At 47.1% G+C, this 25,829-nt stretch overlaps 1 protein-coding gene across 5 annotated transcripts in view; it reads right to left on the bottom strand.

The window, feature by feature from the left end:
- Positions 1 to 25,829, bottom strand: part of CACNA1A (calcium voltage-gated channel subunit alpha1 A) — a 212,870-nt gene that overhangs the window by 162,469 nt on the left and 24,572 nt on the right. For 3 of the 5 annotated variants that reach the window (XM_087867225.1, XM_087867227.1, XM_087867226.1), the window contains exons 1-2: positions 12,420 to 12,520; positions 9,764 to 9,903 (exon numbers count right to left, since the gene is read on the bottom strand). In XM_087867225.1, coding sequence (XP_087723351.1) covers positions 9,764 to 9,903; positions 12,420 to 12,512 — 233 coding nt within the window. In that variant the 5' untranslated portion in view covers positions 12,513 to 12,520. Of the gene's footprint in view, positions 1 to 9,763; positions 9,904 to 12,419; positions 12,526 to 25,829 lie in introns of those variants that run through there. The other 2 variants (XM_045811947.2, XM_087867228.1) reach the window with 1 other exon arrangement.

The raw sequence follows: 25,829 nt of genomic DNA, 5'->3' as shown, positions 1-25,829 counted from the left end.
GAAAACAAAACAACCCAGGAGCTTCGGCACCAACCGTGTCTCTTCGGTACCACAAAAAAAAAACACGACTCCTAAAATCAAAGCTTCTTAGGGTGGAAGGGACTCCCGAGCATGAAGTATTTGATACATTTCAGCCTGTGATGTCTCCGAAAGTTTACATGTAGACAAGTTACACACTTAGAAAATATACTCCAGCTGTCTGGTTCAGTGTGCAACCTGCATAACCATACACAGTAGACCTGAGAACACACTGCTGCTCATATCACCCCCCCGACACACACACAAACCTGTTCATGCTTGTGCCACTTTATCAGTGCAAAGTAGCTAAAAAGGTGATTCCAGAGGAGTTTTAGTCCATTGAGAGCTCAACACATAAGACACGCCGTAATTCCTGGGGCAGGACTACTGCCAATGGGCAGGCTTATCATAGCCACAGTACATATAATAGTTAAGGTGACACTTCCAACTGCCCTCCAAAATTGCACGATCAGATCTATACCAGGTGAAATGCAGGGGCACTTGGGAAGGGCTTCTGTGCCTCAATTTATTGTACTCCAAGACTTCCCTCAACATCGGCAGGTTATAAGTACCATCTATTCAGTCATTCTGTCAAAAACACCTATTGAGCACCTACTGTGTGCCTGGCACTATTCTAGGCATGGGGGCATAGCACCATGAGCAGAAGAAACAAAATCCCTGTCCACAGGAAGCTTACCTAGTGGAGGAGACTGGAAGAAAATAAAGTGAAATATCTACTTTGTCAGAAAGCGGCAAGTGCACAGAAAAAAATCTAAATAGAAGACAGAGGACAGGAAGTGTCAGAAGTGTTGGGATTGTAGATAAGGAGCCAGGGGACATTGGTGTGAAGTCTTCAAGATGAGGACATGGATTGAGAAGAGCATACCAGGTACAGGGCACTGTAAGTGCAAAGGCCCCGAGGTGGAAAAACGTGCCTGAAGTGCTCAAGAAGCAGTGAGGAGCCTCGCGCGGCTGGTGCCAAGCGAGCAAGGGTGGCTGCCGATGAGGGTGGGAAGTGACGGGGGCAGATCATGCAGGACCTTGTGGGCTGTGGTGAGGACTTTGGCTTTTACACTGAGCGAAACAGGAACCATGAGGAAGATGTGAGCAGAAGAGTGATTTGATCTCATTTATGTGTTAAAAGGATTCTTCTGGCTGCTTGTGTTGATAACGGACTGTGGGGGAGGAGGGCATACGTGGAGAGACCTGGGCACAGCCTGCTCCAACAAGCCAGCTGAGAGATGATGATGCCTCAGCCCGGGTGGTGGCAGCGGAGGTGGAAGAAGACAGAACTTCCAGAATTTTCGAAAGGATGGACCATGAGGGAGGAGGTGTCAAGATTTTTAGCCAGAGCCCCGGGAAGGACGGAGCTGCCATCCGATGATGTAAAAAGACAGGAAGAGCGACATGAGAAGGAGGCACAGGAGTTCAGTTTTGGACATCTTGAGTGTGAGATGTCCGTGGACTCCTCCCCACACGGGGACTGCAAGAAAGCTCCGGGCAGAAAACTTAAGTCTGGGGAACATCAGTACAGAAGGTATTTACACCTTTGAGATTGGTGGACATCACCAAAGGGCTCATTATAGCCAGAGAAGTCAAAAAAATGGGGCTCTGATTTTTCTAGACCCCGCCCGCCAAACCTCAGCTTTACCATTCTACTACTACATGACCCCACCAAAGGCGAGGGCTTGTCGTCTCTGGGACAGGCCCAGGTCCTGCCCAGAGAGGGGACTGTCCAATTTCTACAACCTCTGTCACAACAGAGCATCTCCAATGTATCTCCTCCCTGCATAAAGCAAAGCACAGTGTCTCTCACTTGGCAGCCTCTGCCTCAGCCCCAGGCACCCACTTGCTTCCCGTTCCGCTGAGATTTCCTCTGCCCGCCAGGCAGCCGCCTCCCTGCCCTGGTGAGAAGAGAGGAGTCATTTAGCCCTGCAAACTGTAGAGGCAGTGGCCAGATGCCTCACTGGAGGCAGGCTGGTGTTTGTCATAGCAATTCAAGAGGACAAAACCTCAATAAGCCTCTAAACCTGCTGAGAGATGGATGGCAAGGTCTTCTCCAGCCACACAAGGAAACTGGCCAAGAAGCTCAGTACGGAGCAATGTCACCTGGCCATCTGGTCCTCACTCAGCCCCTCCCCACTCCAGTCAGGGGCGGAGGGAGAAAGGAGGACGTCTTTATCTGGTGAGGCGTGCTGTGCGCTGTCCAGGGTGCTGAAATCTCTAACCCGCTAGGCTTCTAACTATTATGGCTCCAAGACGAGGACTTTTGGGAGATGATCCGTGGAATTAAAAGGGATAAACTAGAAAGCAAGAAGTCAGTAAAGGGTGCGCTAATGAATGGGTATCATCGTGAGCAACTGGAATTCAATTCTGTGGAAGGCCCTTTGAGAGGTAGAACACACCTCCAAGTCTTCTCACTGAGCAACGGGGAAGCCAGGCCTATTTATACACTGACTGCCTCTCTCACTGCTTAAGGGCTGCTCCGGGGGTGTTAAACGTCTGTCATGTGGGCTGAACAAACTCCTGCAATGCTGGAGAAGACCCTCCAGCACAGATGCAGAAAGATGAGAGTACGGGAGGTACAAAGAGGTTAGCTTGCATGGGAACTTCTCATCACAGGTAAACTTGGAGGTGAGTGGGACAAATATGGAGTGGGGCATTTGCAGGATCTACCACACCTCCAAAGGAATATGTTCTAATTTCCTTTCCTTCAATTCATCAACTCCCATTTATGAAGAACTAAGAATAGTCCAGGGGCTCGGTTCATGGTGTCGGCCACAATGTTGCCTTCTCCAATCCCTACCACAGCCTGAGGAGGCAGACACAATCCCTTTTTCCAGGTGAGAAAACTGAGGTTTGGAGGGATCCGTGCACATTCTCGAGTTCATCACTGGCAGAGCTCCCTTGGACTCTGAAGCCCAGGTCTTAATCATTGGTCTATGCCAGTCTCCCATTTGTGGACATCTCTTTTGCCTATTTTTTTCCCTGCTACAGTGGAGTCCAAGATAGGGAAGAAAAGTAAATTTTATTTTAAAGAAATAGTGTAGGACACAAGAATATGGATTCTCGCTCCAGATTGACCTGACTTTAAATCCTAGATCTACCACTTATGAGGTAGGTGACATTGGGCAAGGTGTTTAGCCTCTTTGAGCCTTAGTTTCTTCATCTGTAAAGTGGGGGTAATAGTGGTACTTATTTCAGAGGGCTGTAAAGATTAACTGAGGATACATCCATGTATAGTATATCATGTTGTAAGTGCCTTCTAAGTTCTAATTTGTCAATGTTGCCATCGCTATTAATAACAGGTATTATGTTTATAAGGATACTGGGCTGAATATATGTCTTTGAACTTAACTGAGGATAACTCAGGTTATCCTAGTTTTAGGGCACCATCCCAGTAGAGTGGTTGAGATCCTGATCCATCCTTTACTAGCTGGGGGACCCCTTGCAAGTAGCTCGACCTCTCTGAGCCTCGGATTCATCTCTAAAAAAGGCTTGTGGAACTGAAATGTGATAACACACATGAAATTGTTAATATAGTGCTGGCACATAGTAAATGCTTAATAAATGATGGGAATAACAAGCATGGCAGCCAACATCATTACTATCACTGTCACCATACTACAAGATGGAGAAGCTAACCCCCGCTGCTAGGAAGTGAGGCTGTTCCTGGTGGAACACTATTCAGCAAATACCATGACAACCAAATGCTTTGAACAATAAAAAGATCAATGCTTTCTCAATGATAAAACTCTCTGAATGATAAGAAGTATTTGTGCCATAGTAGGGAACTCTTCTGAAACCAAGGGTGACTGATCCACCGGAGAAGAAATTAATGCAGAGAGACATTAAAATAAAATGCAGCTGGTATTTATAGGAGCTGTTGTTGGTCTCATGAGTTAGAGCACCAACTCTGTGTTGTTTTTGTTGTTGTGTTTAGAATGCTGTTTTTATTTTCAGGCAACTCAGAACAGCAACATGGGAGGTGAAGGAAGGAGGAGAGAGTGAAGAGTGGTGACAGGTGTTTGTTCAATTGATCAAAGGGAAGACAGTGTGAGGTGTGTGACTCTGGTCAAGTCCTTATGACCCTACTGGGCCCCAGTTTCTTCAGCTGTGTAAAGGGGAACTAGGATTACTATCTGAGGCTCCCTTTCTATCTCTCTGGAAAGGGGCCACAGGCTGGGTACTTGGGGGATGGAAGGAAGGAAAAGGCAAGGCTCTGATGACAAAAACTCAGTTGGGGGGGGCATTAGTCATCTATACCACTCCCACTGCCCCCAAACTGGGGTTCTAGGCTCCTTGATGTGAGCACAGCTTCAGATTCTGGAAGTTTCCTGATTTGCCACCATCTCAGTGTAAGTTTGACTTTGGGCAAACAACTTAGCCTCTCTGTGTCTTAACTCCCTTGTGAGTGAAATAAAGGGTTTCGACCTGCCAGAGTCCATTGAGTCCTAAAATTCAGTGATGCCATGAAACCAAAGCCAACATCCTTTCCTGATGTCACCTGAGTGGCTGGGTATTTTCCTCACTTCTGATCCTCAACAAAACTTCCCAACGGCTGGGGCAGTTGGTAGGACCTTCCAAAAAGGAGCCATCATTTTTACAGAGTCATGAAATGTCAGAGTTGGCAAGGACCCAGAGTTCCTCTGTCCCATGCCTTATTTGATGTCAGAGTATCTGTCATAGACTCCCGGGCTGTTTGACTATATCAATACAACGGTCCCATCTCCATAAACAGCCTAGTGCATTTGCCAGAACACTCTGATTCTCAGAAGTATTCCCGCTTTGCAGCCATTTATTTTACTGAACACCTAGGCCAGGTACAGGGCTAAGCCTGCGAATACAAAAACAACAGTCTTCATCCCTACCCTGGTCGTGTCCACAATCTCCTTTGTTAACATGCACGATTGCATTATTCGACCTCCCAGATGTTTATACATATGTTTGAGCATTACAGTCAAAGCTCTGTCATCTCAGAAATACAGCCAAGCTTCTGAAATCTTCCTCTTACACGATTTCAATTTAACGATCAGACCTTCGAATACAATAGAAGCACACTTCAAAGGGTTTTTTTTTTTTAAAGATTTTATTTATTTATTTGACAGAGATAGAGACAGCCAGCGAGAGAGGGAACACAAGCAGGGGGAGTAGGAGAGGAAGAAGCAGGCTCATAGCGGAGGAGCCTGATATGGGGCTCGATCCCACAACGCTGGGATCACGCCCTGAGCCGAAGGCAGACGCTTAACCGCTGTGCCACCCAGGCGCCCCTAAAGGGGTTTGATAAAATTGCAAAGTTAGAATTTCTCGGAGGCCTTGAACTACACAGAACAAACCAAACTCCATGGGTACGATATTTTCTGCCAAACTTTACACAAGAAGGTGAGAACCTTATCAATCCATGAAAAATGAACTGGTGTTTTAATGCTGCGGTTTGCTTAGCAATATGAGAAGACAATGAGTTAATCAGAAAGTGCTCATTAAGGCCATGTCATCTCAGTGTCAGATTCATACACTCAGGTCCCCTCCCCCTAGAACGCGGAACGAAGAGTACACAGCATTTGCCTGGCAGCGCCACCCCACACAGAAGGCTGAGTTTGTGGGGCTTGCAGTCCCTACTCTCTGTTCCTTGCTTACAGCCCAACAGGAGACCAAACAGCCCCCTGGAATTTGAAGTAATGAAATTTGAGCTATGTGCTTGATTTGAAGGAGACAGAACTGGAGACAATAAGGAAGGGTGGCTGATTACGGGAGAAGCAACAGGGAGACAAGCAAGAGAAAAGAAGGCAGGAAAAATGTAGAGGGATAGGAAAAGGGGTAAGAAAGAAACACAGCGGTGGCTCCTTGCGGTGTTAGGAGCAGGACCCCCTGAGAATCTAATGAAAATTACAGACTAGAAAAATATACAGATACACGTCATTTTTGCATGCAATTTCAGAGGGTCCACGGATCCCATTCATTCTAAGGCTTTCATCCTTAGGACCTATCTGTCTCCAATGAAGAATTTCTCCTCTAGAGCCTCATCAGATGTTAAAAAACTAGGGGAAAAGATCACCTTGTTGTAATCAAGGAGCAGATGCAAACGGCCCAGTGGCTAACTAACTTACCACCCCGGCCGCCTTTCAACTTAATGACCATCTACTGAGACTTACTACCTACTAAATGGTATACGTGCTTCTCTGGATGTTCCAAGAACCATGTTATAAAGAACCAGGGATATTTTCTTAGGGCTTCTTACTGCCAGCAAGGTCAAGCCAGCCCCTGCCAGCAAGAGCCAGCCCCCACGGAGTATAAATTGGCACAGCCACTTTGCAGAGCCATTTGGCAATGCCTCGTGAAGCCGGGGCTGTGGAGTACGCCACTCAGCAGTTCCACTCCCAGGCAGAAGCCCTGGAGAAATCCACTAGCAAGAGTGAGGTGACAGCTTGGTTCAAAAGAGCCCAAAGCTGGAAATGACCCAAAGAGATAAATACATGGTAGAATATTCCTACTGCAGAATACTATGCAGCAGGGAAAATGGCTGAGTGAGACCTCGTCCTGTCAATCACATTAATCTCACGGTGAGTGCAGAAGAAAGGCTGTCGAAGGAAACGCTGACAGAGAAACTTAAAACAGTGCCAGAACGCAGCATATATGTTTCTTACGTAGTCAAAATATAAAATAGGTACTATGTATTCCTTATACCCTTATTTACACATATATAAAAGGGCAAATACATAACAGGAAATGATAAACACAAAACTCAGGAAGTGTTTCTGCATGGGGAAGAGAAAGGAACAAAACCAGGGAAGAGAACACAGGGGACTTACACTGTATGAGAAAGGTTTCGTTTGGGGGCGCCTGGGGGGCTCAGTTGGTCGTGCATCCAGCTCTTGGTTTTGGCTGAGGTGATGATCTCAGGATCGTCAGATAGAGCCCCACATCAGGCTCCATGCTCAGCGTGGAGTCTGCTTGAGTTTCTCTCTCCCTCTGCCCCTCCACCCGCCACCAGTTCTCTATGTCTCCCCTGCCAATAAATAAATAAATCTTAAAAAAAGAAAAAGAAAAAGAAAGATTTCATTTTCATGGTAGGCTGCTTTTCCATCAATTCCCTGTCCTCACCTCTTCCTCACTTACTCTGTTCCAGCCACTCTGGCCTTCTCACTGCTCACCAAACATACCAGATACAGTCTGGCCTCAGGACCTTTGCATGTGCTATTTATTCCCTCCGCCTGTCACTGCCCTCCTTTAGCTATCCTCAAGGCTCATTCACTCACCTCCTTCAGGTTTTCATTCAAATACTGCCTTCCCGATAAAGTCTTCCCTGGCTTCCAGCCCTCTTGCTCATAACACGTCCCATCCTTTCTCTGATTGATTATTTCTCTGTAGCCCTCATTGCCCCCTAACACACTAGATATTTATTCATTCACTTATTCATTTAGTTTTTCTTCACCACTTGACTATCTGTTGCACAAAAGGAGGGACTTTTATCTGTTTTGTTCACTGCTGTGTCCCAGAGCCTGGCACATAATAGGTGCACAAAAAAATATTCATTGAATGAATATTTGAATACACGAATATTTGTTATATTATTCTCTACTTTTTGAATGTCTAAATATTTTGTTATGCACTTTTTAAAAAAAGATTTATTTATTTATTTTTAAAGAGAGAGAGGGAGGGAGGGAGCGTGAGTGTGGTGGGGACGGGCAGAGGGAGAGAGAATCTCAAGCAGACTCCCCACTGAGTGTGGAGCCAAATGTGGGGCTCAATCCCATGATCCCATGATCAGGACCCAAGCCAAAATCAAGAGTCAGATACTCAATGGCCTGAGGCACCCAGGCACCCCTTTGTTATGCACTTTTAACAACAACAACAACAACAAAGTCAGCTATTAGAATGTTTCACAGACAAGTTTCCTACCAAGGTAAGAAAAAGGTGCCCAAAACCACAACATGTCTTTGGAACATGCCAAGGTCCCAAGCCACAGGACTATGGGCGCAACCAACAGAGGACCCTCAAGGAGCACTCAAGCCCACTAGAGCTAGCCCAGGGTCCCCACAACAGACCACTCACATCTGAATGCCTCTACCAAAACAGCCCAATATGAAAAAGCTCCTTTTGGGAAAAGCAACATTGCAATGAAACAACAAATGTGCTCAAAACCTGAATTGCAGGAGCCCAGCCAACACAGCATGGGTGCTAAGACCCATGACATCTGCCAGGAGAGGCAGGATCTGGAATAGCAACAGAGCCTAGAGGAGAAATCTGATCCTAGAAGAGAATTATGACCCCATAGAGGACAGCTGTGACTCCACAGAGGAGAGCTGTGACCCCACACAAGGGAGCTGTGACCCCACAGAGTAGACCTGTGACCCCACAGAGGAGACCTGTGACCCCACAGAGGGGAGCTATGACTCCACAGAGGACAGCTGTGACCCCAGAGGAGAACTGTGATGACTCCACAGAGGACAGCTGTGACCTCACAGAGGAGACCTGTGACCCCACAGAGGGGAGCTATGATGCCACAGAGGGGAACTGTGACCCCACAGAGGGCAGCTGTGACCCCACAGAGGGGAACTATGAGGAATGAATAGGAGTCTTGGAAGACAAGCCAGTCTTAGCTTGGAGGAGAGGAGTGGATGGGCAGAGGAGCCAGAAATCAGCACGAAATGGTAATGTCTACACTGGCATCTGTTATAGGACTTTGGGGTCCCTGACAGAGGGGACCCCTCAGCAAATCCACCTTCCTTTCCTTCCAAGCACAGTCTAATGCTCCCCAGCTTCCCCTGCAGTGATGTGTGTCATGTGAATAAATTCTAGCCAAAAGAATAGGAAAGGAAGAGGCATGTGCCAGGCCCATAAAACCTCCCTAGTATCACTTTGCATGCTCATTTCCCTTCTGTGGTTTGTTGGAGATAAGCACAGAGTTCTTGGAAGCTGTGAGTCAATGATGAGGAGCCACAATGTGGCAAGGGCCAGGGTTCCCTCAATCACTGCTTGGAGGAGAGAGCCCTGCCAACAAGGAACAACTGTTTTGGACTTTCAGTGAGTGAAAAATAAATTTCTGTTGTAAGACATTACCGAGTTTATTCTATTGTCATAACAGCTAGTGTTACTTTATAGAAAGGGTCCTTGGCGGAAAGTGCATACACACTCACCTTTCAACTACGGTGCGCTATATACAGATCCGAAAACTCTTCAAAGGCAGTCACTGTACCTTATCTAGCTTGGTTTTCTCCACAGCCCTACCAAAACCCGTTGCACCCAGAAATCCTCAACAAACATTTACCGGTTGGAAATCCAGACCAACCTGAATAAAGGCATCCCCAAGTGAGGCAAAAGGACCACATATGCACAACAGTTAAAAATTCGAGTTCTGGAATCACATAATTTTAGGCTCAAATTCTAGTTCCACTAGCTGGGTGATCTTAGGCAAGTTCATATCTGTGCTTCGGATCTCTCTGTGTTCGCATGGGAATATTCATATTTCCTAATTCACCGGGTTGCTGTGAGATTAAATGAGAGAATGCACACAAAGCTCACTGGAAGCAGTCAACTCTAATAAGCCATTATTCTAACTGTAACCAAAGCATCTGCAGCAACATGCAGCCAGGGTAGGGAGATGGGGAGCGAGAAGGCAGAGGCAGGGTGAAGAAGCACAGGGGGACTCAGCCTTCCCGAGCCCAGCCCGGACACACCAACCATGATGTTTCCAAAGTCTTCAGAGTTCAAGATAATTCTAAGAAACACAGCCGCTGACACTTACCCTGTTAGCACCACCACGAAGTCCATCACGTTCCAACCATTCCTTAAGTAAGAGCCTTTATGGAAGGCAAACCCCAGGGCGATGATTTTAATGCCAGCCTCGAAACAAAAAATTCCAATGAAGTATGGTTCTGTATCATCCTGGAAGGGAGAGAAGGTAAGGTCAAGATCTTGGCTGGACAGAGGGTGGCACGACTGGGGACCCGGCCCACCCAGAGATCTCTACCCATTTTTCCTCACCTCTCCTACCCTCCAGCACTCACTGCCCCCTAATGCATCCTTTCCAGAGTTCTCTTGCCTGAATGCTTTTGCAAGAGAAGCAGAAGCATGGAGAAGACACCTTCCTTCTTTCCTTCTGGCCAACCTCACATATCACTTGGCCAAACAGAATTGTTTGTTTGGATCTCTGGCGTCCAGTATAGCAGGCATTGGTCACATGTGGCTATTTAACTGTAAATTAATTCAAATGAAATAAAATAAGAATTCAGCTCCTTAGACACACTAGCCACATTCCAGTGACTACTATATCAGACAGTGCAGATGGAGAGCATTTCCATCACTGCGGAGAATTCTACTGGAAAGCACTGATTCAGTGTATTTGTCACACGCATCCCTCAAGGCCTTTGAGGTTGGACCCTGTCCACCAACCTCCCTCACCCCCGGATCTGACACTCGTGAAGATTCGCAGCTGGTACGCACCAGCGCAGCCACTCAGGTTGCTAAAATACTGGAGAAATACTTCCGCGTTTACTGGCAAATGGCCAGTGTCCTGGTCCCCAACTCCTCCCTGAACCTCCTGACAGTTTCCGGCTTCCAGCTGATAGTCTATAGTATTTGAAATTAAGCTAAAAGCTCCACTCCATCAGAGCCCCTATGTGGATGGTTTCCAATCTTTTACGAAGTTTCTCAAGCTTCAATCCTTTCCGCCTTCGTGATTCTTTCCCTATCAGCTTGCCATGGTACTACTATTTGCTTCCTATTTTTCTAGCTGACTCTCTTTACTTAGCTTCATCTTTAAAAAAACCCCCCAAAAACCCCCAAAACTTGGAATCATAAGTTTGATAGGTTAGTGATATGTTTTAGAATACATGTTATAATTCATACCTATTAACAGTTAGATGTCTTGAGAACCATCTATACTTTGTGGATTAGGAACGAGTGGATTCTTACATCCCCCTCTACCTACACTTGAGCTATTACAGCTGGCTCTGAAAAGGTGACAGAAAGGAAAAAAAGTCTCCTTTGTTGCACTGGCAGAATGCCAGGGGAGGAACCAGTGGGTCTGGGGATAGATAGGGGGATTGACAAGGATCTTAGTGCTAGTTTACAGCTCTGCTGACTTTCACCAATGAGTAACACTGAATGAGGACTATGTATGTCCCGCAGAGCTGACATCCATAACACGAGACACAGAAGATAGAAGAACAAGCCAAATGACACCATACACAAGCAACCAGGCTAACATCAGAATGTGGGACATGCTTTAGGGCCACCGCACTGGTTTCTGCCATAAGTCAAGGGCAGGAGGGAAAACAGCTGCTTTAGTTTAAAAGGTTTAAGCAGGGATGCCTGGGTGGCTCAATCAGTTGGGCATCTGCCTTTGGCTCAGGTCATGATCCCAGGGTCCTGGGATTGAGGTCCATGTCAGGCTCCCTGGTCAGTGGGGAGTCTGCTTCTTCCTCTGCCCTCCCCCTGATTGTGCTATAGTCTCTCTCTCTCTCTCAAAAATAAATAAATAAAATCTTTAAAAAATATATATATATATATGGTTTAAGCAACATAACAAAATCTAGACCTGGTTTGGATCCTGGTTTGACCAAACCGACTGAAAAATGCTATTTCTGAGAAAATCTGATTCCTGACTGGGTCTTAGATGGTTCCAAGGAACCACCGTAAGTTGTGTTGGGTGTAAAAATGTCACTGTGGTAATGGAAGAAAATGCTCATACTTTTAGCAATGCAGACTTAAGTAAGTATATGGCAGTGAGCTGGTAAGTTGTCTGGGATTTGCCTTCAACCATTTTGGCCGGGAAACACAAACCAATGAAATGCAAGGGGACAGAGGAAACAAATAAGGCAAAGTCTTGACACCAGTTGAATCTGGGTGAGGGGTTCATGAAGGGGTTCATTGTACTGTTCTCTTCATTTCCATGTATAGTCAAACACCTTTCACAAGAATTTTATTTCTCGGGGCGCCTGGGTGGTGCAGTCGTTAAGCGTCTGCCTTGGGCTCAGGGCATGATCCCAACGTTCTGGAATCGAGCCCCACATCAGGCTCCTCCGCTATGAGCCTGCTTTTTCCTCTCCCACTCCCCCTGCTTGTGTTCCCTCTCTCGCTGGCTGTCTCTCTCTCTGTCAAATAAATAAATAAAATCGTTAAAAAAAAAAAAGAATTTTGTTTCTCATATGATGTTTCTACGGACAATGTGAACACCTGTCACCCACTGCCCTCCCGGGCAGCATCGGGTTTGCCAGGTCTTGGGGGGTGAGTCGTGAAGGCATCTCTCTCTCCAGATTATTGGTGCTCGTGAAATTTAGGCTTCCCAGGTGGGGGGGCTCGTGATCCAGCGCTTGGCTCCAAGACTGAGAGCCCACTCTGCCCTCTGCTCCCATAGCCACGGCCATTCGCCTCTAAAGCGAAAGAGAGACAGCACTCACCAGTCGTTCAGACATTGGGGTCTTGTCATCATCAGGCAGGTGCTGCTCCAGAGCAAGGACGATGCAGTTTGCTATGATGGTGGCTAAAATCATATATTCAAAGGGAGTATGGAGGAATTAAGGAAAATCTTTCCAGCTTGTTTAGGCTCACAGCAAAACTCAGCGGAAGGTAGAGAGATTCCCCCCACACACACCCCGCCCCCACACATGCACAGCCCCCCCCATTATCAACATTCTCCATCAGAGTGGTGCATTTGTTACAATCAATCAACTTACACTGACACATAATTATCACCCAACGTCCGGAGCTTCCATCATGCTCCATGCTTGGTGTCGAACATTCGGAGGTCTGGGCAAGTGTATAATAACATGCATCCCCCGTGCGAGTGTCCTGTGGAGTAGTGTCACTGCTCTACAGACCCAGCAGGTGACTTTTTAAGGAAAATGTAGACATTGTTCCCCCATCTCACCTCCAACGTTCATAGAGCAAATATTAACTCAGCACCTACTGGGTGCCAGGCCCTGTTCTGGGCCCTGGGGACACAGCTTACAGTAAAAGAAACAAAAAATCTCTACCCTCGTGGAGGAGAAGTGAGCGTGTGAGATAGCCACACGTATAGAGCGTTACGAGGTGGTGAGCGCTATGCAGAGAAAAAGCAGGAAAGGAGGCTGGGGTTGCAATTTAAAGGAGGGTGGTCAGGGGCACCTGGGTGGCTCGTTAGTTAAGCATCCAACTCTTGATTTAGGCTCAGGTCATGATCTCAGGGTTGTGAGATTAAGCCCCACATCAGGCTCTGCGCTTGGCAGGGGGTCTGCTCCAGATTCCTCTCTCCCTCTCTCTCTGCCCCTCCCCCTGCTCACATGCTCTCTCTCTCTCTTAAATAATGAGTAAATCTTAAAAAAAATAATAAAGTACAGTGTTCAGATCTGACACCAAAATCATGAACAAAAAAAGAAAAAACGGGCAAACTGGACATCCTCAAAATTAAACACTTTTGTACATCAAAGAGCATCACCGAGAAAGTGAAAAGACAACCAACAGAATGAAAGAAAATATTTGCAAATCATGTATCTGATAAGTCTGGCATCCAGAATATATCAAGAACATTTGTCACTCCACGACAAAAGGCAATCCAATTAAATAATGGGCAATTGGCCTGAGTAGATAGTTCTCCAGAGAAGATATTCAAGTAGCCAATCAACGTATACAAAGACGTCCGAGAGCCTCCACTGTCAGAGAACCGAGAACCAAACCCACAACGAGCTACCACCCCACAGCCACTAGAATCCAAACAAAAACTGAAAAACCAAAACCACGCAAAAAACAGTAAGTGTTGGCAAGCATGTGAAAAATTGGAACTTCGGTGCATTGCTGGAGGGAACGTAAAATGGTGCGGCCTCTGTGGAAAACAGTTGGGTGATTCCTCAAGTTCCTCTGTGATTCCTCAAACCCACGGAATTACCATAGGATCCCGCAATCTCTATGGCCTCGGTATACACCCCGGAGAACTGAAAAGCAGGTACCGAAATGCACGTTCGTAGCAGCACCGTTCAAACAGCCGAAAGGTGGAAACACACCAGACGTCCCTCAGCGGATGAATGGCTGAACCAACTGTGGTCCATCCGACAACAGAATCTTCCTTGGCCATAAAGATAAAGTACTGACACACGCCACAGTGTGGAGGATGCCGAGTGAAAGAAGCCCGACACGAAAGACCACACGCTGCATGATTCGGTGTATGCAACAAGTCCAGAACAGGCAAATCCCCGGAGTCAGAAAGCAGACGGGCAGTTGCCAAGGGCCGGGGGAGGGGGCTGGGGAGTGACTGCTTAATGTTTTGGAACTAGATAGATAATGGACAACAAACACTCTGAATGTACTAAATGCCACTGAATTAGTCACTTAAGAATGATTAATATTGTTATGTGACATTCACCTCAAAAAAAAATAATATGGTGGGCAGGGCAGGCCTCTGAGAAGCTGACCTTTCAAGATCTGATGGAGGGAAGGGGTAGTCTGTGTGGCCATTTCCAGAGGTGGCATTCCCTCTCCCTCCAGGTGCAAACTCCTTCCCGAATCCTGGGAACGCTCCTCCGGGTGGCCAAGGCTGCCAGGGTGTCCTGCCGGAGGGTTTGCACTTGGAGAGGGTCTGTCCTGTTCACTTGACATTAGGGCCTGATGTGCTGATCAGCTGGTGAACCAGAATGTCCCCTGTCCCCCTGCCAGACCCACAGAGGCACCCCCCCAGTCAATCTGGGTGTAGAGAAGTGGGTGTCAGAGGGGAAAAAGCCACAGGGTACTGGTTAGTCTGGAGTAGAGCTCCCCCACCTCGGCACCACTGAAACTTGGGGCCGGGTCATTCTCTGTGGTGGGGGTGATGAGAAACAGCATCTCCTCCTCTCCAGTCACGACAACCAAACCATACGACAACCAGCAGTGACCTCCGGATATTGCTAAGTGTCCCCAGGGAACACCGGAATACACTGTTCTGCGGAAGGATCAAAGCGCATGTTTCGGTGAACGTGGCCATGTTAAACCCCTGAGCTCCTTCCAGCTTTGTCCTTTGGAGCCTAACTTGCCTTGTTCTGTCCTTTGGCCCCAGGGTTAGGTTTGGCCTTTCGGAAGCTCCATAAAACCAAGGGATCTTACAGGCTGGTGGAGCTGGAGCACATACACGCTTTCCAGGTGGGAAAGGAAAGTCTGGAATGGACAACCTGGGAGCAAACCAGGAAAACCAGGCCTTCGTTGTCACGGGCTTCGGCCTTTGCCTCCAGCTGAAAGCAGCTGAGCCGCGCTCCGTGCACACTCTGAAAAGCAAATCTGACACTCAGGGCAATTTGGGGAGCCAACAAAAGCCGGCCCTGCCGACGAGTGCCTCTGATTGGCTTCCTGCCTCCGAGCTGACAGTCATTAGGAGCACAGAGAACAAAGCTGGGCTATGTTGCACAAATACGCCATTCTGCCTCACCCCGCAGCCCAGAAAATAAGAGACAATATTTGTATACAGAGAAGCAACGCCAAGCCCTTCCCTGGCCTCCCCTTGCCGAGGCTTCTGAAGCCATGATTTGAATCTGATGATTTCACTTCCCTTCCCTGCCAACTAGCTCCTTGCTCACTTCTGTATGGAGCTGCCGGCTCACTCCTGGGCGGGGAGGGGGTGTGTGGCCTCCTGTCCCTAAACAGCTGGGATGTGACTTCCTCTCCATCAGACTTGAGCTGAGGTTCCAGGAAGAGTCCCAGGAGACTGGCGGCAAGCAGCACTTTTACGGGTTGCATTATCAGTTTCAATTGCCCAGTGTCTCCTGGATTTCAGGCCCAGAGCTCTCCAGGTAGAGTGATGAAGCCTTAGCATGGGAAGAATGGAAAAGAGGCTGCCCACTCCTACCTTATTGCTGTTTCTTGTCAAAGATGGCAATACTGGCTATCAAATATTAACCCTTCTCCCTCCACGCACACACGGACCCTGCCGAAGTCCACAGACCCGCCTCTCATGAGAATCTGCAACACTGACTTCATACCCTTGCTACTGAACGGCGCATCAGCTGCGTCCTTTAGAAACGCAAAGTCTCAGGCCCCCGTGTGGACCTGCTGAGTCAGAATCTGCATTTTAGCAAGATCTTCAGGGGATCTGTGTGCACAGTGAAGTTTGCCTTAGATCTATTTCAGGGGTAGGAGGAGACCAGGTAATTGGGGCTTTGAGTCATCTCAAGAGAGGTGGGGGCTCCCCTTTCTTCTCCACATTCTGACCCAGAAGGAGACTTCAGGAATCCTGGACCAGTCTTCTGGCCCTATGCAGGCAAGGGGGCTAGTAAGAAACCTGAGATCTTGATGGAATAAGAGCAAATTGGCATGACACAAATATGCAGAAAATTCCAGCTTAACTGATGTGGAAGGAGTCACAGCCTTCCCATGGCTCCCATGTCACTCAGAAGAAAAGCCAGTCTTCCTAGCAGCCAGCAAGACCCTGTATGACCTGCCCTCATCACCTCCCTGCCCTCATACCTCAGTCTCCCCATGTTCTCTCTGTGGCAGCCACACCGGCCTCCCCCAAACACCAGGTACGTCCCACCTCAGGGCCTTTGTACCTGCTGTTCTCTCTCCTGGAATATTTTTTTCCCCACAGACTCACATGGTTCCCTCCATCACTCCCTTTAAGTCTTTACTCAAAGGTCACATTCCCAGTGAGGCCTTTACCCCCTTGCCCTGCTTATTTTTTTCCTTGGACCCTGTCCCCAGTCAAACATCTGCTCTATTTTCCTTCTTCATCTTGTTCACTGTCTCCCCTACTAGACTGTAAGCTCTATGCAAGCAGGGATTTTTGTCTACTTTGTTCACCGCGTTTTTCTCTGCACCTAAGAGAGCATCTGTTTTTATAGTAGATGCTCAATAAACACCTGTATGAGGAAGGAAAGGTGCGTGGGTCCTGGTTTTTGTATCCTGTCCCCCCACTCTGCTGCATGCCAAGTCTCGGTAGGCATGTTAAGAACACAATCAACTTCTTGAAATATGCATTGATGTGGTCAGCACACAGACACAAAGATGGGGTACTGGGTTCTTGGCATGGAAGAAGAACCCATGCCTCACCCCAGGCAGAAGTCAAAGGTAGTCCAGGCAGGGGGAGGTGAGGCTTTCTCAGCCCAACCCTGAGTCGTGCCTGTTCCTCCCAATTTAGAAAGCCTGGGTTCTAACTCACAGCTGCGGTGAGCAATGCCTCTGCTAGCTGAGCTGAGCCTTCCTGCTCCCCGATTGGTTCGGGGAGAAAGCACCTGTGTCAGCGGGATCCAGAATAATCAGGCAGCCGAAGAGGCCAAGGGGAGGGAGTGTGGGGAGAAGAGATGAAAGGAGAGAAGCATCCCTGATGGGAGGAAAAGCTGGCTCCTGAAATGGCTTGTTGAAGTCAGGATAGCAAACAGCCCTGCAGGCACAAAGCTCCCCCCCTCCCAAATTAGATTGATCAGGACCACAGAGGCCCCAGAAAGGGGCTGTGTGTGACACTGGAAATGACCAAGTGATTCTTCCCAAGGAAGAAGGGCTGCATCTGCTAACAGGGACTGCTCTTGGGATCCAGAACATCAAGGAAAATCAGTTTGCAAAGTAGGCATGGCTGATGGTTCCAGCCCCTTAGCAAGACCTTGCAGAATGTCTAAGTAATTCATTCTTCTCTTTATGGTGCCCCCATCCTATCTCATTCCCAACTTCCTGTGGTTGTTGTGAAAATCAAATTGGGTTTGTTAACTCATCAAGACGTCTTCTCTGCTATAGGGGCTGCCTGATGTTCTGAGGAAACAGATACTTCAGTGAGTCAACCAAGCAGTTAAACTTGTGGAGAGAAGCCAAACAGACCTTATTTTCATGTTAGTTCCATGCTCATCACAATTACCAGGAAAAGAGCAGGAGGTACCAGAGCCCTAGATGTATGGGTTTAGGACATACTCCTTGCTTCGCTAAACAAACGCCAGCATTTAACTCGGCAATATGATAAACTGTTATGGGGCCATTAACAGGCACAACAACCATAATTACAGCTGCATTTATCGAGTGCTTCATTGGGCAGACACCGTGCTAAGCATTTTACACTCGTTTCAGTGAATTCTTTGCAACAGTTCCACAAGGTGGGTTGCAAGCCCCATTTTCCAGATAAGGAGATAAAGGCTCAGAGAGGTTAAGTAAATTACTCATGATCACACAGGAAATACTGGAAGAGCTAGCGCTCACCCCAAGATCCATGCTTGCAAGCTGGTGGTCCCCAAAGACCACTCAGCAGCTTACCCTTATTAGAAGGTGGATAGTTTTGTCTTTATTTAAAAATTTGAGTTGGGGTACACCTGGGGTGTTAACCATATGGATGAGACCAAATGGAGTAGACCTCAACTGAGTCCCAACTGCCACAATTTAATGTAGTAATGAGCAACTACTACATGCTAATCCACGCCCTCATAAGCCCATCCCAAGTGGGTTATGTTAATGACAACTTTAACTTCCAATAATCCAGATGGTATTCAGTTCTCAGACACGGGGTTTGACTCTCCAACGCACGTACCAACCAAAAATCAAGCTTAGAAAAGAACTTTCCACCAGCACATCAGCTAGAGATTCTAGCAGTGACAACATACAACCAAGGGCAACTCTGGGCGCTGCCGGGGAACTTTTCAGCACCATGGCCAGCAGCAAGAGGTGAAGCTTAATTTCACATCCACCCAGACGTGGAAAGACTGGGGCAGGGCAAGCAAACCCAGCATCAAGTATTAACACTCTCTGAGACATTTATAAAGACCTATATTTCACATCTAGAGCAGAGACCAAAAAAAAAAAAAAAGATTCATTATGTCACCAGGAAAATCAAATGAAAAGAAAATTAAAAACCAGACACCAAATAGGTGTGATGTGTCATTTGTTTTTTTAATATAACCTAAGACATTTCAACACTTTGGTTCTGAAGAGATAAATCTATCCAGGGCAGCTGGATCATGCTTCTGCTCAGAAAAATGGAAATACCTACAAGAGAAATCGTAGAGCAGAGTAGTTAAAAGGGTTTGGGGGTCAGGCATGGTTCTGACGTTGGTCAAAAGAGTTTCCTTCTCTGAGCCTGTTTCCTCATACATAAAATACAAAAACTTGTGCCCACCTCATAGGGCTGTGGAGAATAGAATGAATGGACACACCCAGTACACTTAGAACAGGACCTGGCATATAGTATGTACTCCATAAATGTGTGTTTAGTTATTATTTACTCTGGTTTCTGCTATGGAACTTAATATTAAGAAAACTTAACATGCTTATAAAAACATGAGATGGGGTTCATCTCCTTGTGATGATGCAATCAATGCTTATATTATTATGTTTATGACAATTACACCTACCAGTAGTATTAACGTTTTCTATTCTTTTTTTACCCATCTAAGTTTTGGTCCCTTCCTTCCCTGGAGGCCATCAACACCTACTCCCTTCATGGCTGACTGAGCCTTCTCTCAAAACTGAAATCATTCCAAAAACAGGATGCAGTGAATGTACACGATCTGTTCTACAAATACCAGGCTCAAAATAAATGTTGCAAAAATCTCCTGCAGGTATTTCATATAAATGCAATTACACAACACGGGATCTCTTGTGTCTGGCATCTTTCATTCAGCAGCATGTTTTGGGGGCCATCCACGTATGGGTGTGTACAGGTACTTTGTTCCTTTTTATGGCTGTGTAGTATTCCATTGTGTGGATGTACTCCAGTTCGTTTAACCATTCACCCACGGATGGCTGTTTCAACCTTTTGGCTACCCAGAATCAGTGACTTAATAAAGACAAAATGCAGAGTCACGTTTGCCAGGAGGTGAGGGACGGGAGGAAATCAACAGCAACTGCTTCATGGGGACAGGATTTCCTTTTGGGGGGTAGGAAATGTTTTGCAGCTAGATGGAGGTGGTGGTCACAGGACCATGTGAATATACTAAATGCCTCTGAACTGTTCACTTTAAGATGGTTAATTATCCTACATGATATAGAGAATCTCTAAAAAATTTCTTCAATTCCTAAAAAAATTGTTGTTGGCTCTGCTTCTTTTCTTTCTCCTTGATTCTCAGAGTTCCCATTATATGTCTTTACTCACTGACTTTCCTCTGAGCCATGAACACAAACATCACCCAGGCAGCTCTTAAGATCCTTCTTTTTAAATAACAACCGCTTTTATTGGGTTTTTTTTTTTTTTTAGTTTTAAAATTTATATTGTATCATTTAGAAAGTGAAAAGCCCTTACCCTAGCCCACTGCCCAGGGATAACCACCACTAGCAGTTTGCTGTTTTTCAGATTTTTCCCTACACATGTTCTTTACACCGGCTGCTGCCTCTTCCTGAGTTACTCCTCCCCCAAACATGGGCAGGGCTCACTCCCTTGCATCCATCAGGTGGTACTAAAACATTATCTTTCCAGTGAGACCTTCCCTGGCTACTAGGTCTAAAGTCTCAGCCCCACCAACACTGCCATTCCTCCTCCCTGCTTGTTTTTTGTTAATTATTTTAGCAACTTATCACACCAAACTATGCATTTTATTTATTTATCTTCTTACGTTGATCTCTTACTGGAATGTCAGCCCCATTAGGGGCTTGTTCTCAGCTGTGTCCCCAGCATCTAGTGGCCAACACATAGCAAGTGCTCAATAAATACTACCGAATGAATGAAAACAAACATAAGAAATCACACTTTCCTTTTACGAAAATGCCTCTCACCGCGCTGGACCCATTTTCCCCATTGACACATTGGATCTCTCTCTTTTAAAAGACTGTGCAGTATTCTTGTGAATTAATGCATCATCATTTCATATTCCCTTAAATGCTTCCAGTTCGTCTCTATTACAAGCAAAGCTGTGATGAATAACCTGCTCACACAATCCCATTCCCTGGGATGTTCCCTCTGTCCAGGCAAGTCCTTCTCCCCATGTGTGGTACTGTCACCCTATGTGCAGTGGTCAGTGAAATCCACCATGTCCTTGGCATCTTCTCGGCGCATTTCTTCAACATTTGGCTTAAACTCAAACCTGGACACTCCCTGAAGGCCATCAACTCCAAGGCCAAGAAGACCACCGGCAGCTTCAAATTAGTCCCCAAGAACAAAAGGAAAATCCAGCCCAAGTTGTTGTCTGCCATGATTGCCCCAAGGAAACCCAGTGGGGCCAAGGAGAAGGGCCCCAAAAAACCAAGTGAGACAAAGGACCCTCTGAATCCAGGTATGGTGAGAATACCCAAGAAGCCAGGTGAGGTGAAGAAGACCCTCTCTAAACCAGGTGCAGTCGACAAGAAGGCCCCCAAGAAATTCTCCCCTTCTTTATCAGACAGACCATGAAGGTACCCCCCAGTGCCAATGGACTCAGCAGGAAGTCCAAAGTTAAAGGCAGTCCCAGCAGCCAAGATACCGAGGCCCACAGGAAAACAAAAGCTGGGAGTAAGAGTGATGGAGCTGGTTACTTTCTATGACCTTCAATTTCCACTGGAAAGACCACTGTCTTTGCTGGTCCCTTCCTTCTTAATCACTGGCAGACACCCCTACCTCTTCATCAATGATCCCTATGAACTCCAAGGCACGCCAACCATGCATTACTAGAAGCAACACCGGCCATCAATACCCTTTCCCAGCATCCTTCTCTTTAGCCACCACTCTCCTCCTCCCAGCTTACTAGCTCTCCTAAAGGAAACATCTCCAAGGAAACATCCCTCCCATGAAACCCTGCCACTCGCTGACCCCACCATTTCTCGGCACCCTCTCCTGCCTTCGTTTCCTTCCTTGCCAACCTTATACAGGTTGGCTATCTATCATGTCCTTGCCATTTCCTTCCCTTCTGGAAAGAGCCTGGATGAACCCAACCAGTGGCCTTTCAGGTGCTTGCACAGAGGTACATTTCTGAATGAGATCAACGATCTGGGTAAATTCGTGATCTTAAACCTCAAAATGAGCATTTGAGAATTGTAGCATCCTAGATGGGAGAAGATACCAGGGCATACTGGTGCACTGCTAGGAATGAGCCAATTTAGGGAAATTAATATTCTCCCATCATTAGAAACCCCATCCTTGTCTCCAAATTTCCCTCCAGTCACAACCCATTTCTCTGCTCCCCTTCATAAAGAAGGAGTTGATTCCATGTGTTGCTTCCACTTCCTCACTTCGATTTTTTCTTCTGCCTTTTCCTCCAAGCTGTCTTCTAGCCCCATCACTTTACCAAAACTCATCTAGTGAGAATCACCAAAGACCTCCAGGCTGCAAAACCCCAGGACCACCTTTTTAGGCTCAGATTTCTCGGCCACACCTTCCTTTTATGTTTCCTACTACCTTCCTGTCTCTCCTTTTCTACTCAATCTCTAAACGTCGGTCTCTCTGGGGCTCGACCCTAGGTAATCTTCTCTTCTCTACCCATATTCACTTTCTAAAGTCCTCATGCATTGGGATGTGTTTGGCCACTCTCCTGATGCCCTTTCCCCCACATATCCACTCATCGTTCTGTTCGGTGTCCTGGGAGAGGCAAGGCTGGTGCTTGTCTCATCTCCGGCCTTCTGGGAAGGTTTGGTCAATGGGAAACACCAGCAGTAGACTGGAGGGAAGAAGGACGACTTGGGGTATTTCTTCATCCCATATCCTCCCCACTATACCGTCAGGTTCTGGCAATGGCTGTGTCTTGCTGTGCCTTCTGACAGGCACCTCCAACCTTACAGAAGTGTCTGTATTCATTCCCTAGGGCTGCCATGGTGAATTACCACAAACTGGGTGGCCTGAAAGAACAGAAATCTCAACTTCCACAGTTATATAGGCTAGAACCCCAGAATTAAGGTATCAGCAAGCCCAAGCCCCCTCGAAAGGCTCTAGGGTAGGATTCCTCCTCTCCTCTTTCAGCTTCTAGGGGCTCTGGGTGTTCTCCAGCTTGTGGACACATCACTCCATCCTCTGCCTCTGTCTTCACATGACCTTCTCCTGGGTCTCTCCCCTTCTCTTCCCTCCTAGGAATACTGGTCATAGAACTGGCTCCCCATTACATTCTCAGCAACCCTTCCAGTGCCAGGCACCTAGCAGGACCCCAATCAATGTCCGTTGAATGAGCAAATGAATCCACATCTGCTTTATTTCTCTTTACCTCTCAGCAGCAATTCCTTCTGCACCTTCCACCCTCTCTTCCAGCTCTCTCGGCTGTTGCACTGCCAAACCAAGTCAAACAGACTTTCCAGAAAGTCCCAAACCCCCAATGCAGCTCCTTCACATGCTCCCCGGACACATCCCCAAATATTTAGGTCTGCTTGGCCCTTTCCTCTGCTGGCCCTGTCGCCTGTAAAGATTCTCCTTGAAGCTTTATCATTAAAAAACTAAACCAGGGGCGCCTGGGTAGCGCAGTGGTTAAAGCGTCTGCCTTCGGCTCAGGGCGTGATCCCGGCATTCTGGGTTCAAGCCCCACGTCGGGCTCCTCCGCTGTGAGCCTGCTTCTTCCTCTCCCGCTCCCCCTGCTTGTGTTCCCTCTCTCACTGGCTGTCTCTCTCTGTCAAGTAAATAAATAAAATCTTTAAAAAAAAAAAAAAAAAAAAAAACTAAACCAACATCTTCTGTGCCTCCAAAAGAAGCTTTTACTTTTGCAAACTCTATTGATTTAATCCTAGAGGCTGCTGGCAGCGGTCCCAGGAGCTTAATCAATACGACAACACCCAGCACAGCCGGAACATCAGGGAGCCTCGGCCAAGACCTTCTGCTTGGGTCTTCACTGACCCTGACTGAGTCTCTCGCAACGAAGAAGAAAGATTTACAGTAGGGCACGAGACGTTTGCAATTGCTCCAGGATCCTGCTTAGGTGAGCAGAAGAAAAAGTCTTCAAGCTTGAGGCGCTTCAGAACTATTTGTTAATTTGCTACTACGGCTGATTCCCAGGGGGTAGAAGCAAGCAAGAAACCAAAGAGAACAGAGAAACACTGCAGGTTCTAGAACCTGAGTATAAACTACCCAGTGGGAGGGACGGGAGTAGAACAGGCAAAGGGAAGGTGGGGAAAAGGAAGATGAAGACGGTGAGAATTCAAACTTGGATGAGTTAAAACAGGAATTCCTTCACCGCTCGGCAGATACTAAGGGATCAGGGAAGGAGAGAGAGAAGGTCATAGGAAGGAGGTTGAGGGTGAGCGAATCAGTGCTCAGGGCTTTAGAAACCACTCCTCTGCTTGAAGGAAAAGTCAAACAATTCCTTCCCATAACTTTTTTCAAGATTGAAAAACAGGGAGAGGAATTAGAGGCCCCACAGAAAGAAAGCAAAGGGGAATATTTATTGGCTAGTTTATATGCACATTGGGGCATCGGGGTGGCTCAGGCGGTTAAGCAACCGACTCTTGCTTTGGCTCAGGTCATGATCTCAGGATCATAGGATTGAGCCCCGTGTCAGGCTCCACACTGGGCATGAAACCTGCTTAAGATTCTCTCTCTCCCTCTCCCTCTGTCCCTTCCTGCTTCCTCTCTAAAAAAAAAAAAAATTAAAATTAAAAAAATAAATCCTTGCGAGTATACATAACCCTTATGAGAACACTGTGCTTAGACATTAGTCCCAGCGCACAGAGGATGAGGTATTCTAGCCCCGGTATTCTACATCCTGCTGTAGTGACAAACATCTCCCAAATCTCAGTGGCTGAAAGCACCCTGAACTATTTTCTTGCTCATGCTATGTGCCCACTGCATGTGGGATGGGGACTCTGTTCTATGCTTCCCTCTCTCCAGTGCCTAGTCTGAAGGAGGCTCCATTTCTGTGCATGCGTGATGGCAGAGGCAGGCAAAAGGAAACACGGTAAAACATACACGGCTCTTCAACCTTCTGCCCGGAAGTGACATGGGTCACTTGTCCTCACATCCCGTTGGCCAAAGCAAGTCATGTGGCCACACCTAACTTCAAGGAGGTGGGAGAAAGAACACTCTACTGTGTGCCCACAGAAGAACCAGAATTATTAGCTGAGCCAGGTGAAGGAGTTCTGCTCAGGAAGACGAAATGACTTGCCCAAAGTCAAGCATCGTCAAAGGTGGCAGATGAGGGATCAGAGGTCAGGACCACACGGTCCCATGCTCTTTAGATGCTTCGGCCTTGCACATGACAGAAGCTGAGAATAAAACTTAGATAACACTGAGGAGGAAGATCGGTGGAGGCGGGGGGAGAAGGAGCAAGGAAAAATAATACACCAGCTGAGGGAGAGCTAAAAGGAGCCAGAAAGTGAACACCACAGCATAAGCAGAGAGGTCTCATCTTTAGAAACCACGACACATCACCAACATCAGGAAAGGGGTGGGGGAGCCTCACACTACTTTCAGAGAGGTTGACAGTAACAGAGAATGGGGAGGAGATTTATATGAAGCCACACAGGGAAGTGGGAGAACAACCATGAAGGGAACCTGAATGCTTCTTGTTCTGTCCCTGAAAGCCGCCATCTTGGCTCAGGTCGAAGGTCCGGCAAATGCTGGTTGGTGTTACAACAGCCCCAGGAAGCCAAGACCAGGGCTTGCCAGGACTCCCATCAGCTGCACTGTCCCTCCCTGGACATATTCCTGCACGGTTCTGGGAAACCTGGACCAGAGCTGGATGGTGTTCCAGAACGGATGGTGCCGGCTTGGCCCTTCCGACTACTCCTTGCCCACCCCAACCCTGGGGTTGAACTGGAAATAGGACAGATTCTGACTCTACCACACACCCAGCAAGTACTTGGGAATTCCAAATAGATGGTAAGTCAGTTTAGCTTTAGAGCAAGGCTTCTGGAAAGCACTTGCCGTCACTGCCAATGCGTCACGGCCATTTCAGTTATGAGCACCTATTATGTGTCACCCCAGTGCTGTTTGCACATTAATTCACTGAGCCTTCACCACCTATCCATCCAGAAATCCTACTGGTCAACCTTCAGATTATATTCAGAACTGGTGGCTGCCA

The sequence above is a fragment of the Ursus americanus genome, chromosome 14 (assembly GCF_024610735.1).
Source record: "Ursus americanus isolate L20-20 chromosome 14, mUrsAme1.1.p, whole genome shotgun sequence".
In the NCBI taxonomy this organism is placed as follows: domain Eukaryota; kingdom Metazoa; phylum Chordata; class Mammalia; order Carnivora; family Ursidae; genus Ursus; species Ursus americanus.
The sequence above is the reverse complement of the archived record's forward strand: the minus strand, read 5'-3'. Positions and strand labels throughout refer to the sequence as shown.